This window comes from Pholcus phalangioides, unplaced genomic scaffold, assembly GCF_987345545.1.
Source record: "Pholcus phalangioides strain wild (caught in Gottingen) unplaced genomic scaffold, Ppha-v1.0 ptg000017l_1, whole genome shotgun sequence".
Lineage (NCBI taxonomy): Eukaryota > Metazoa > Arthropoda > Arachnida > Araneae > Pholcidae > Pholcus > Pholcus phalangioides.
Window position 1 is genome coordinate 58592665 of NW_028301610.1, and position 13203 is coordinate 58605867.

The 13203-nt window shown below is 36.4% G+C and overlaps 1 protein-coding gene across 5 annotated transcripts in view; it reads right to left on the reverse strand.

Annotated features, from left to right (window-relative positions):
• LOC149074179 (transmembrane protein 163a-like) overlaps positions 1-13203 on the reverse strand; it is a 58558-nt gene that overhangs the window by 21844 nt on the left and 23511 nt on the right. For all 5 annotated transcript variants that reach the window (XM_089246700.1, XM_089246702.1, XM_089246701.1 and 2 more), the window contains 2 exons: positions 4816-4947; positions 4656-4699 (listed from right to left, as the gene is read on the reverse strand). In XM_089246700.1, coding sequence (XP_089102826.1) covers positions 4656-4699; positions 4816-4947 — 176 coding nt within the window. The remainder of the gene's footprint in view (positions 1-4655; positions 4700-4815; positions 4948-13203) is intronic.

The window sequence follows — 13203 nt, forward strand, 5'->3', positions numbered from 1 at the left end:
AATTATTTCCATACCATTGTATTCTGAATACAAAATCGATTGCGATTTAAAGGCATCAAATGGAATGTACAGTTGAAAGGTTGGCCTATTCTAGGGTCAATCATTTTCACATTATTACAATTGTATGGCATGTGGCAATGGATGTTTCAATGGGATGGATAGGATGGACCATGAACTTTTAGTACACCGCCAATCGACTGCTTTTACAAGGGGACACCAGTATCGACTGGTGAGGGACAATGCGAGGTTATGGTGTCACAGAGAATTTTTCTCTAATAGGGTTGTTAATAAATGGAATAGCTTACCCCCGGAGGTAGTAAATTGTAACACAATTGACACGTTTAAAAAGAAATACTATAAAAATGTTGGTGTAAATCGAGAAGCTATCCATACTTAGAATAAGACAACAATATTATTCTTTATGGGCATTGTATGACATTTATCACGTGTATATATTGTTTATAATTTTTGTTAATTGCATTTTCAATTGGGTTGCTATATTTTTTAAATATATGACATCCATATTTTTATGCGCATCTTTTTCTCAGCCACCTCGTTGGGCATTTTGCCTGTTGTGGCGTTGTATTGGTATTTGTATTATTGCAATTAGGATTGCCAATCTTGCTATGTGTATATCCTCCTCCTTTGTGAACAATCTTAAATATATTTTTGCCCCTTCAAGCATACTATATCTTTTAAGAGAATTCTTTTCTATCCAAATATGGAGATATTAAGACAAAAAAAGAATGAGGCTAAATTCCTGCAGAAGCAACTTCTCAAATGCTTAAATATAAAATAAAGAAACAATGAAAACCGAACAAGCAAGAATTAAAAAAGAAAATAAGAATAAATGAAACAACTCAAAAGAAAAATTAAAGTTTCATGTGTTTGCCACTTTTAGATGTAAAAAGAAATGCTCTCTCAAAAATGCATATAACTATATGCGTGTTTCAAAAAATAAAATAAAAATAATTGATCAAGGTTTGAGATTGACAGGAAATAATAGTCATGTAAAACACATAATTTTATACATGAACATGTTCAGATATTATTGCATCATTTCCACAGTTCAAAATCGGAAGAGCAGCACCTTGTTTATTCTTTGGATAAAAAAAAATCACCAGTGAAAGAACGCAAGAAAGTCAAATTTTCATTTTAAATTATTATAGCAGAGACCTATTCCACTTATTATATTTCCCATTTATGTTCTTTTAGTTTTGTCAAGCCTATTACACATATTTCATTGCTTTCATTCAATATTTAGGTGGCCCATTACTGGTACATGGACTGTAAATATTTTACTTATATAATTCTTTACCGTCAAAATTTGATCTAGTAGCAACAACAGATGAGTTTGAATTATAATAAAAAAATTATACAAATAATTACTTCAAATATGAAAAATAACTGATTTGAACCGAATTAACTATTTTGAACTGGCTCACTATTGTTACATTTGCCTTTTGTAACAGTAATGGGTAGTATATGGAGAGAACAGTGAAGTTCTATTTTTTACTTTCAGAACACATGAGTGTTGTGTAGTAGTATTCATAAACTAAATTCTGAACTTGACTAGAACTTTACTTATGCATCAGAGTTTTTCAACTAGTGTGCTACGTGAGAATTGCAGGTGTGCCATAAAAATTGTTTAAGGAAATTATCAGATTAATTTTTAAAAAGAAGTCTGAAGTCGCAGATATTGATTATATAGTATCTGAGTACTTAAGTGCGAGAAATTTATTTTATTTTTTCAAATTAGATGTATATGTATGAGGGGAGATTGAGCAATTAAGAAATGAGAAAAGGCAATAATTAAAATATTGGCCATGGATCATTTCTGTTATCACTTAATGAAAGAATTTTCAAGAATTACATAAGGAAAAAAGGCATAACGAGAGCAAAAGCATTTCTCTATCATATTTATACAAATACAAATACAACGCCACAACAGGCAAAATGCCCAACGAGGTGGCTGATAAAAAGATGCCCATAAAAATATGGTTGTCATATGTTTCAAAAATACAGCAACCCAATTAAAAATGCAATTAACACAAATTACAAACAATATATACACATGATAAAATATTATACAATGCCCATAAAAAATACTTATGGTTGTCTTATTCTAAGAATGGATAGCTTCTCGATTTACCCCAACATGTTTATCGTATTTCTTTTTAAACGTGAAAAAGTCGTGGAGGCGCCGCATATTTATGGAAAGCAATCTTTTCTGCACTTGACACTATGGAATACACAGAAATCTATTAAAAATAATGAATCCTACAAGATATTTAAACCCTATGCCTACCCGAAATTCAACCTAGCAAAGCAGACATTGTAAACTTACTTCGAATTTAACGTTAAATTAACAGCAGAATGGCCAAGAGTTTTTGAAATTTAATTTATTTTTTTGAGACCAATTGGTCGCAATTAATAAATTGTTTTTTTAAAAATAATTTTGTGACTAAATCATAAAAAAAAAATTATATTTCATTTGAATTCAAGTGAGCCGCAGGATGAAGGGCTGCCTTCTCGAAATAGAACTGGGTTGACATGTTTTATATTGTAAGTACGTAAATCATAGATAACGTAATCGTAAACGTCGAACTACGTCAACCAAATGTATGGAATTTTTATGTCGGACGATATCGGGTCAAATATAGTTCGACGTTGGATTCTCTACGTCGAACTATACAGATAAATGTATGCCATTTTTTCGTAGAACGGTATCGAAATCTCTACGTCGTTCTATATCGATGTGCTACTGGGGAGTGCGGGCCACTTGATTGTCAACTACGTGTGGAAATGTGCCGCGAGCAGAGCTGCTCTTTGGCCGTGCAACCCATGCGGCAGCAAAGGGCACTACTCTAGGAGGGGCACCAAATCCGAGTTGCAAGGGCAAAAAAAATAACTGAAAGAAAATGGTCGGGGGCGCCAAAAATAAATACCACATGGGTAGAGAGTTTTCTCTAAGGGCGCCATAAATAGGTCCCACGCAGGTAGAGATTTTTTTTTCGAACCTTCCCTTGACCACGGGTAACATAAGTGATGTGGAATTGCACTGATGGTCACTTAAATGCTCAAACTGTGCCGCAGGTCATTTAATTAATCTTTAAATGTACCTCGGGTCACTTAAGTGATCTGTAAATGTGTCGCCAGCTGCTTGAGTGATCTCAAACTCTGCCGTGAGTAACTTGAGTGATGTGGAACTGTACCGTAGGCAGCTTATGTTCTCTGTAACTGTGCCGTGGGTTACTCAATTGATCTGGTAATATATCACTAATCCCTTAAGTGATCTTGAAATGTGCCGCAGGCTACCTAAATTGTTTAACTGCACCATGGGTCATTTAAATCTGTAAATGTGGCACTTGGTTAATTTCTACGAAATTAGGTATGAGATCGAGGGTCACACAAGATGAATCTAAGGGTCACATTTGGCCCACGGATCATGGGTTGAGCATGTATGACGCTGAGGATTGATAAAATGTGGAAACACAACACAAATAGAGTTTAGATTGCATTTCATAAAACGTAGTGCTCTCGATGCTCAATAGCTAGTACAAAAAGAACAAGGCCATCGTGCTCTCGATGCTCAATAGCTAGTACAAAAAGAACAAGGCCATCGAAAAATTTAATACGGGAATCTTTTGTTCAGAGCGAAAAATATAGTACATATCAAAATTAAGGGCGTTGATACACGATCTTGACTTCCCATGCTTTCTTATGGGGAAAATCTCCTTCCTTTAAGGAGCATTTAAAATTTTTTTTTACTCGCTTCTCTCAGCCACTCAATTTTTTTCTCAAATACTATGGATATTTTTATACAATTCCACGTGAGAATTTAGAATTTTAGCTGGTTTTTTTCTTCTCGAATTTTATCCTCAACAACATGCAACTTTTTCAAGAATCACAAAAAAATTTACCCATATTTCGTGCCGTAAAAAATTATTAATCAATTTTAATAAAAAAATCCCCGATTGAAAGTATGTAACCACCTTAGTGTGGAGATAGACACAAAGTTTCAAGACAGTTGGAATGAGTGGTGTTCGAAAAAATGTGCCTTATCTAACAAAAAAAAAAAAACTCAGTGTCGAGAAAAGCGAATTTTAGTGGAAAACATCAGCATATATATAATGCCTGCCAGCAATTTATGTTGAAATATTTTTAAAATATTTCTAGTACAGGAAGAACAAAAACTTGAACACAGACGCAAAAATCTTCATAGTATTCGAAAATTGAAAAATTCGAAAATGTGTTTTGTGGAAAATTTGCATGTTCACCAATCCCCTTAAATCAATTGTAAGTTAAAAATTTCACAATTCGGATTATTACAATCGTAATACACTTTACATATTCGTAACTACCCATTTGAATCATTAAGTTTCAATAGCGAATTCTCATAAAAAATGCAGTCTCTATGGTCCTCTTTCATCTATAATTAGTGTCTAACATTTTTTCATTGACAATTTCTGCAATCATTACAGACCACAAAAATCATGCATAAACCATACCACGCATCCAAAATCTGGAAACACCTGTGAGGAAGGAATGACATCTATAACCAAGACCGGCTATTCAATCTCTTTAACGCATTCTCATAATTCATTTCATCACAAGTCATCAATTATATTTGCAACTCATCAAATGACACTCACCGCAAAAGCATATCCAGCGGAACTATCTGTTACTGCCGCACATACTGTGAAGGAAATATAAAAATTAGATCAAGCTTTCGGTGTTCACACGATTATCAAAACAAAAATTGAAGACACATCGAGAGAATCAAATTTTTGAAAGAAATGACAGAAAACTTACTAAAAGCGGCAACCGTGAGGCCAATGTCAAAAGTAACGCTAACAATGCAAACTAAGAGAGTTATCAGCCTCCGCTTCTCGTATTGTTCTACTAGAGTATGCATCTTTAGATTCATCAGGTATCCATCTGCAACTAGAAAGAGCATGAAAAGTTTCAACATGATTGACGAATGTACAGGTGAACTTGGCTAATTCGAACTTGGTTAATTTGAATTTTCGATGATTCGAATTTTAGGAACACATTCCGCTTGAGTTTTTCTATTCAATTCAACGTTAAAATTGCTTGTTTAATTCGATCTTTTCTCCTCATGTTTTAAATAAATCGAAGTTTGATTCAGATATTTCATTTGCAAAATGTCTTTTCTCAGAATTTCTGGCTAAATTTGGTCATCCCTTTTTTCTTTATTCCGTTGTTTTTTTACTGATCTTTTCCAGAATATAACACATAGCCAACACTGAAAAAATTGCAATCAACAATATCTAAACTTTTATGTTGTGGCTTTAAAGCAATAAATAAGAAGCATTTTTTTACCAAGTTCCACGCACTAGCTTTTGTCTTTCCGTAGGCAGCTGGAGTTTTATCGGTTCTTGGATAACTTCAACTCCTGACAAGAGCAGATGCAAATGCCACTACTCGGGAAACACGAAAGTTAGTGAGTGAACGGCCATCTTTACGCCAGACGGAATGTTTAAAAGCTGGAGTGTTGAAATCCCAACCACTTGTCTGATAAAATGTGTTGCACATCCCTCTAAAGTTATTCTTCGATTATTTTAGAATATCCATGTTCGCCATGTCCAACCAAGGCTCAGCGGAAGAAATTGTTGTTGACTTAGGCAGCGGACATATTGGTGAAGTATTAAAGAATAAAGTCGCATACAATCTTCTCAAAGAGGAAAACGAACTCTGTCCAGTGCACCATCAGTTTACGAACTTAATTCGTTCGCAGCCAGAATTATTCGTAAACCTAACAATTTTTCCCATAAGAATCAATGCGAAGTGAATTAATTAGTTCCTGCCGACCCAAAGTTTCCTAGTGGGAATTTTTGCAGCAGCTCCTGTGGATAACGTGAGACGAATGTAACCCATTAAACAATAAGTTACCAAGAAAATAACCACAGTATGAAATAGACGAAATGAAACAATGCTAAGCCATGTCTGGTTTCATTAATATGTATCACCTATAATACCAGTGTCAAAGCCCCAAAATCTCTGCCCGCAACACAATCTAGCCACAATATTCTCCAAATTCATAGTTCTGTAAAATATATTTCCTGCTAAGCTTTGTCAGTGACAGCAAATGTAATAAATAATAAAATAATTTCTTTCCGAGTTCCCCTCAGCAAAATATCAAGAATGTTTCCTTGTCACCGAAAGCAGTTCGTCACCAGTGAGTGACAATGTGTAACCGAATGAGTTAGTAAGTGGATGAGTCAGTGGTTTAGCGAGCGTGTGGGTGAGTGACCCTATGAGTGAACTAGTGCTTGCTCTTCAAAGTGATGTTAATGATGATTGACATTCTATGCGGAAAGCCTCAAGTCTTTTTCGGTTTCCCGCTGTCATTCTCAAGCCGGATCCACACTAGTAGAATTCCGCAACGCAAAAACCGGTTTTTAGGTGTGGCTAACCTTATATAGCAGAAATCCCTCCGCGCGAAGCTTTGACGTCACTGAAGTCGTCCATTTCACCTGTAGCCATTGGATAAAGCAGGCAGACGTACGAAATCTTTACCTTTTTTTGCAGTATATCCAATGACTATAGGTGAAATGGGCGACTTCAGTGACGTTACGAGCTTCGCGCGGAGGCTTTCTACTGTAGGTGGTGTTGGGCTAGTACAGTGTGGCGATTCAAAGGATCGATTTTCCTTAGCCACACCACAAAAACCGTTTTTTCCGCAGCGGAATTCTGCAGAGTTCTGCTAAATATAGAACCGGCTTAATGTTCTCTTGCGCGATTATGCTTCGAAGCAGGGCCGCCCTTACTTGATGCAGGGTCCAGTCCAAAAATAATAGCGGGGCCAGAGGAGTCTTAATAATTTTGGGGTATCTCAGCCCTGATTGTTTATAATTTGTGTGAAACGGGGAATCGGCACATCCAAAATGCTAAAAAAGTTCCCTACAAAAAATATACACAAATTTGAATTAATAATAAAATTTTATGAAGATTTTTAACTGAAAAAAATTTTAAATTGATGAAAGAAATAATTTCAAAACTAATTAAAATTGCCTAGTTAAAGATATTGTCTGAGAACTAATGGAAATTTTCCGAATCGATGAATTAAAAATGAGAAAAAAAATTAACAGATAATCCCTGCTTACATGAAAATTCTGAATAAAATGAAAACTTCCAGAATGGATGAAAATCCAGAATTCCAAAACTTAAGAAAATTAAAAATTTACGAATGAAATTATCATTACCATAAGTGCGGGGCTCCTCAAAATCACTGGGCGATTCACCTGTCTCGCATAGGAAGGGGGTTGCAATGGTGCTTACTTTTATAAAGGGTGGTTGATGACGTATGAAGTATTCTTAATAACATCTTACTAGGTGTGCGAAAAACCTCTCCCTATAGTTTGTGGGTACACACCTGAACTAACATTCTCCCTATTGATAAGTCCTCTACAGCAGTGTTTCCCAACCGCCGGGCCGCGGTCCGGTACTGGGCCGTGACATCATTCATACCGGGCCGCGACTGATGTGCCGTTTCCTTTTTCCCTTCAGGTTCCGTTAATCATGTGTTTGACCGGGACTTCCACTTACAAAAATAAATGACACCGGGCCGCGGGCTTCCAAAGGTTGAGAACCACTGCTCTACAGAGCCACTTTAGTGATCTCTAAATGTTCCGTGGATCCTTCAAGTCATCTGGAAATGTGTCGCGTGACGCTTAAGTGCTCTGGAACTGTGACGAGTGTCACTCAAGTGATCCCTAATTATGTCGCGGATCACTTAAATAATATGGTAATGTGCCGCGGGTAACAGGAGTGATGTAGAACTGAACTGGGGGCCGCTTAAGTGTTCTAAAACTGTGCACACATGTCGCTAAAGGGATCTCTAAATGTGCCAAGGACCACTAAAGTGTTATGGAACTGTGTCGCGGGTCACTTAAGCTATCTGTAAATGTGCCGCTTACTTCAATTTTACGAAATTAGGTTTGAGGTGGCGGGCCACATCAGATAGTTCCTAGGGTGACATTTCAGTGGGCCATGGGTTTAGCATATATGGCTTAGAGGGTGGGTCCAAAGAATTGCTTAAAAATAAATTTCGAGTTCTTAGCCTTCAAATAGTATTGACCAGAAATTGATTGTAACATATAAAGGTCCAGTCAAACCTCGTTAATAAGTCACTCTTGGGAGACCAAAAATATGACCTCATAAGCGGAGCGACTCGTTAAACGGAGTAATCCATGACCGCTCGCTATCGATTCATTCATGCAGGAAAAACCTCATTTTAGTTATTCAAACGAGTTCAGTCATGAAAATTGATTACTGGATTTTCTCTTCATCAATTAACATTTATTTGCTACATAATTACGCATTTGAACATCACAAAATACAGTCAAACCTCATTAGTGCGTCACCCGGTTAACACGTCACCCCGCTTACTGGGTCACTTTTTGGAAGTCCCAATTGTCCTCGGGCAGGAATTGGCACAGCTATGGCTAACTCCGTTTAACGAGTCACTCCGCTTATCAAGTCATATTTTTGCTCTCCCAAGAGTGACTCATTAACGAGGTTTGACTGTACTATCTTTCTTGAATTCTCAAATTTTTCCGCATGCTTATGGAAATCCAAGTATTGTCGTCTTCTGTATGGCAGTTTAATTTCTAAATTTTTCTCCAGTTCTTTTGGAACATCATAAATGAAAATGAAATATTGTCCACGGGCTCGAAAATTAAAAATTGTAGGGCAAAACGAACCGGTGAGTTTTGTCTGTGTGGAGTTGGAAGTTGAAGAAGCGGTCCTTTTCTGCAAAGGGGCCGTTCAAGTATTACGTAAGCAAAATTTTTAGTCATTTTTGACCCCCCTCCCGCCCTTGTCAGCAAAATTTCGTCATCAGCTCTGCCCCTCTGAATCCTAACTCATATTTGTGGGATCAGAAACGTACACAGGGAAGCTCGTGGCCCCCGACCCCCCGACGATCAAAAATTTATTTTTTTTAATGCAAAAACATTTTAAATTGAAATTTTTGAAGAAAATACCTTTATCTTATTATAATCAATTTCTGTTAATTTCAATGCTATTTGAAAGCTATGAACTCAAAATTTATCTTTAATAAATTTATTGCGACCCACCCTCAAAGCCATATAGTGATAAATCGCATAAAGGCCCTTAGCGCGCGGACCAAATATGGCCATGGGGGTTATCTGATGAGGTCCCCGCCTTCCTCAAACCTAATTTTGTAAAAAAAATGAACTAAGCGGCACATTTACAGATCGCTTAAATGTCTCGTGGTACAATTCCAGAGCATTTAAGCGGCCCGTGGTACATTTTCAGATCACTTAAATGACCCGGGACACAGTTCAAGAACACTTAAGCGATCCGTGACACATTTAGAGATCCCTTGAGTGACATGTGACGTAGTTTCAGAGCACTTAAGCGAGCCCCAGTGCGGTTCTAGATCACTCAAGTTACCCGCGGCACATTCTCAGATTATTTAAGTGAAAGAATCTGTCAACAAGCCTGCAGAGAAAGGGGGGGGGGGAGGGTTGAGGCTTTAGTAGTTTGTGTTTGAAACGCTAGGTGGATATTTGACGTGATAAGAGTGAACGTCGAACTTATCGTGTATATTGTACGAAGAGTTTCCGCTTTGAATGGTAAATTTTCGAAAGAGCGTTTTCACAAAAAGTGACTTATTAAGCGGAGTGGGGTGACGCATTATCAAGAGTTTAATAACATTGGAGCCCCATAGAAGACAACTGAGATTTCCAGAAAGTGATACAGTAAGGGGAGTGACGCGTTACCCGGGTGACGTACTAACGAGGTTTGAGTGTATTTGCTTCTAATTCTTTAAATATTTTTTGCATCAAAAAAATAAGTTTTTGATATGTCTGGGGGAAAGGGGGGGAAACACATGAGCCTCCCTATGTCTCCCCCCCCCCCGCGTACGTCTGATCCCAATATGCGTTAGGAGGGGAGCAGAGCTACAAAATTTTGCTGATCAGAAGGAAAAAGGGGTCAAAAATGGCTAAAAATCTGCTGACGTAATACTTGAACGGCCCCTTTACATAAGGGTTTTCATTTTGACATTGGTGGGTAAAATCAGTATTAGGCCGGGATTACAATATAAAACTTTGATAAAAATTCTTTTATAAAACTTGAAAAATGTAACCAATAAACACATGTTACATTCGAGCGAACTTAACTGATCCGCCTATTGGTTGCATTTTTCAAGTTTTATAAACGAACTATTATAAAACTTTTATAGTGTCATCCCGGCCTTAGTGGAGTTATTTTCTTTACCTCAGCCACGAATCGCCAGCTGAAGCTACGAGCGTTTCGGATGCAGAAGAGATTGAAGAAAGAAGTCCAATCACTTCTGCCAGACTGGTTTCCTTGGCCCTCTATCGACATAAATTTGAACTTATTTTTCCTGCAACGGAAAAATTCCCCCTTCTTGGGAATAAATTTTTCGCTAACCGCATTTAAATACAGTCAACCCTCGGTTTACGAACAACGAAAAATATTTGTTTACGAACACACTGAAAGGGTGATCTCGGGGAAAGGATGTTGAAGTCTGTGGTCATTTGACTATTTTTTTCATTTGAGAGAAGAGTCGGTTGAAAATTTTGATTTCATATCCGAGTAATGTCGCGCCCCCCCCCCAAATACGACGCCCATTATCCACCCTGTGATCCGTGGATTAGCAGGTAATTTTCAACATTCAAGAAGCTCTACATCAGAGAATTTTTTCAAAAATATTTTGCAATACTTTTTGGCATAAAACCAACACTTATTGTAGCCAGATTGTGTTGCGGGCAGAGATTTTGAGAGTTTGGACACTGAGTACAGATGATATTAATGAAACCAGCCTATTGGTTATTTTTTCAATAACTCATTGTTCTAATGATTTTCATTGGTTTCACATTATGCACAGGGGCTGCTGCAAAAATGCAAAAATTCACACTAGACAACTTCGGTGTGCCAGAAACGGATTAATTCATTTTACATTGATTTTTATGAGGAAAATATATTTAAGAACAATTCGGCTTACGAATGGACTTCAAATACGAATTAACCACTTGCCTGATTTGCCAGTGTCAGACACGGGCACCCGCCTTTATCCCGAAATTGATTTGCCCACGTCTAGTACGCGCATCGTGTAATCCTTGCCCCTAGAGGGAGCTAGCTAACTTTTAACGAAAAGTAAAAATTCAATTAAATCTGCACAAACGCTATGGCTTCATACGACATTCGACTGCAGATGGTGACACTAGATGAAGGGGGTACGGACTGCTATTATAGCGGTATTTGGGATCCCGATAGACCAACTATGGTTCCGGTAATCTTTTACGCTTCTGTTCCGATTTTCCAGTGCTTTTGTTTTCGTAATCTTTGCCCCTAGAGCGGGCTAACGAGAAGTAAACATTTAACTAAATCTGCACAAACCACAAAGCTTCATGTAACAGCAATATAATGATACAGGGTGATCAGCGAATAAGCCCTTATTTCAAAATTAAATATCTCTACAACAAAGATCAATAGAATTATGCGGTAAACGGTACGTTTATTAGCAAAACTAAGAATTTTGTACAGAAATTTCGAAAATTCGGTTTTTTTTTTAATTTTTTAAAATTTAAAAAAAAAACAAAACTGGAGATTTTGGGGTTCCGAAAATCCTCATTTGTGTGAAGAGAAACCACTGCATTCGCCTAAAGTTACTGCATGGGCTGCGGTATGCGCCAGAGGCATTATCGGCCCCTTCTTCGTGCGAGAAACGATTACTACTGAACGTTACAATTTTGGAACAATTTGTCAGCACACATGGCGCATACCGCAGCCCATGCAGTAACTTTAGGCGAATGCAGTGGTTTTTCTTCACACAAATGAGGATTTTCGGAACCCCAAAATCTCCAGTTTTGTTTTTCTTTTTTAATTTTAAAAAACTAAAAAAAAAACTAAATTTTTGAAATTTCTGTACAACATTCTTACAGTTTTGCTAATAAACGTACCGTTTACCGCATAATTCTATTGATCTTTGTTGCAGATATATTTAATTTTGAAATAAGGGCTTATTCGCTGATCACCCTGTATCTAGATGCATAATCTTGTAATGTAATTACATAGATACAAAATCTAGTTCTGTTACATAATCTAAAAACTATAGATTATTTATATCCCATGCAAAAAAATTCCAAATATTATCTTTTGAAAGAAATGAAAGATTAATAAATCAAATTTTTTAGATTTTTAAATTAAAAAAAATGATTTTTCTGTAGTTGTACTTTTATTCCTAGTCATAGACATATGATTAGAATGAAACAAATGAAAAAAAACACGAAACCTTACATTTTTCTGAGCAGAGAAAAATTGAAATCCAGTCCAGCAAGTGGTTAAGGTATCCGACTGCGTTGAAAACATCATTTTGGAGAAGAAAATACAATATTTTCATTTTCTATATGAAAGCCCTACTATTTGCGATTCCAAAACAGGCCTCGTTTTGTTTATACGACGTTCAGAACCGAAGTTACGTCCACTTTAGTGTTGCGTTTTAACATAAAAGTAATCCGTGAATAAAAGCTTTAAACACGTTTAACGAAGAATACTATTTGACATTTTACTTGAGTATGAAACATTACTGAATACCTTAATTTTATCATAACGAAATTTTAATATGATATTTTGCTGTATATTGCCAAGGTTATGGACTAAAATCTAAGGTCTATCATATATATTTGTTTAATTACAGTGTTTTACAGACGAAATGTAGAATGAACTTTCAAAAAATTCACTAGTACATCAGAATTGAGTGTAACTTGTTAGCATATCATACAATCCTTTACATTTTGGTTCATAACCTGTACCGTTAATAGCTAAATGTAATGTGAAAATAATAAAACATTCCATTTACGTAATTCTTTGCAATCGCGTTTGGAATATCACATGAATTTTGCTTAAAATTTGACATAAAAATGACTTTTTCATAGAAAATGACATTAGGTATCCAAAATTTATTTTTTTCATCGCTTTAGGACACTTCCTATCAAAAAAATGTTCATTCCAGTACAATTTTAAAGAAAAGTGACAACAAAGTCGAATACCTCAAAGTTCGTAAACCGAGGGTTTTTTGACTGTATGCCAATTCCTTCAAAATTTAAGAATTTCCCAACTATTCACGAATTTATGGGACACCCTGTGTAATTGTAGCAAGTAAACGTGGCTAATTTCATGAAA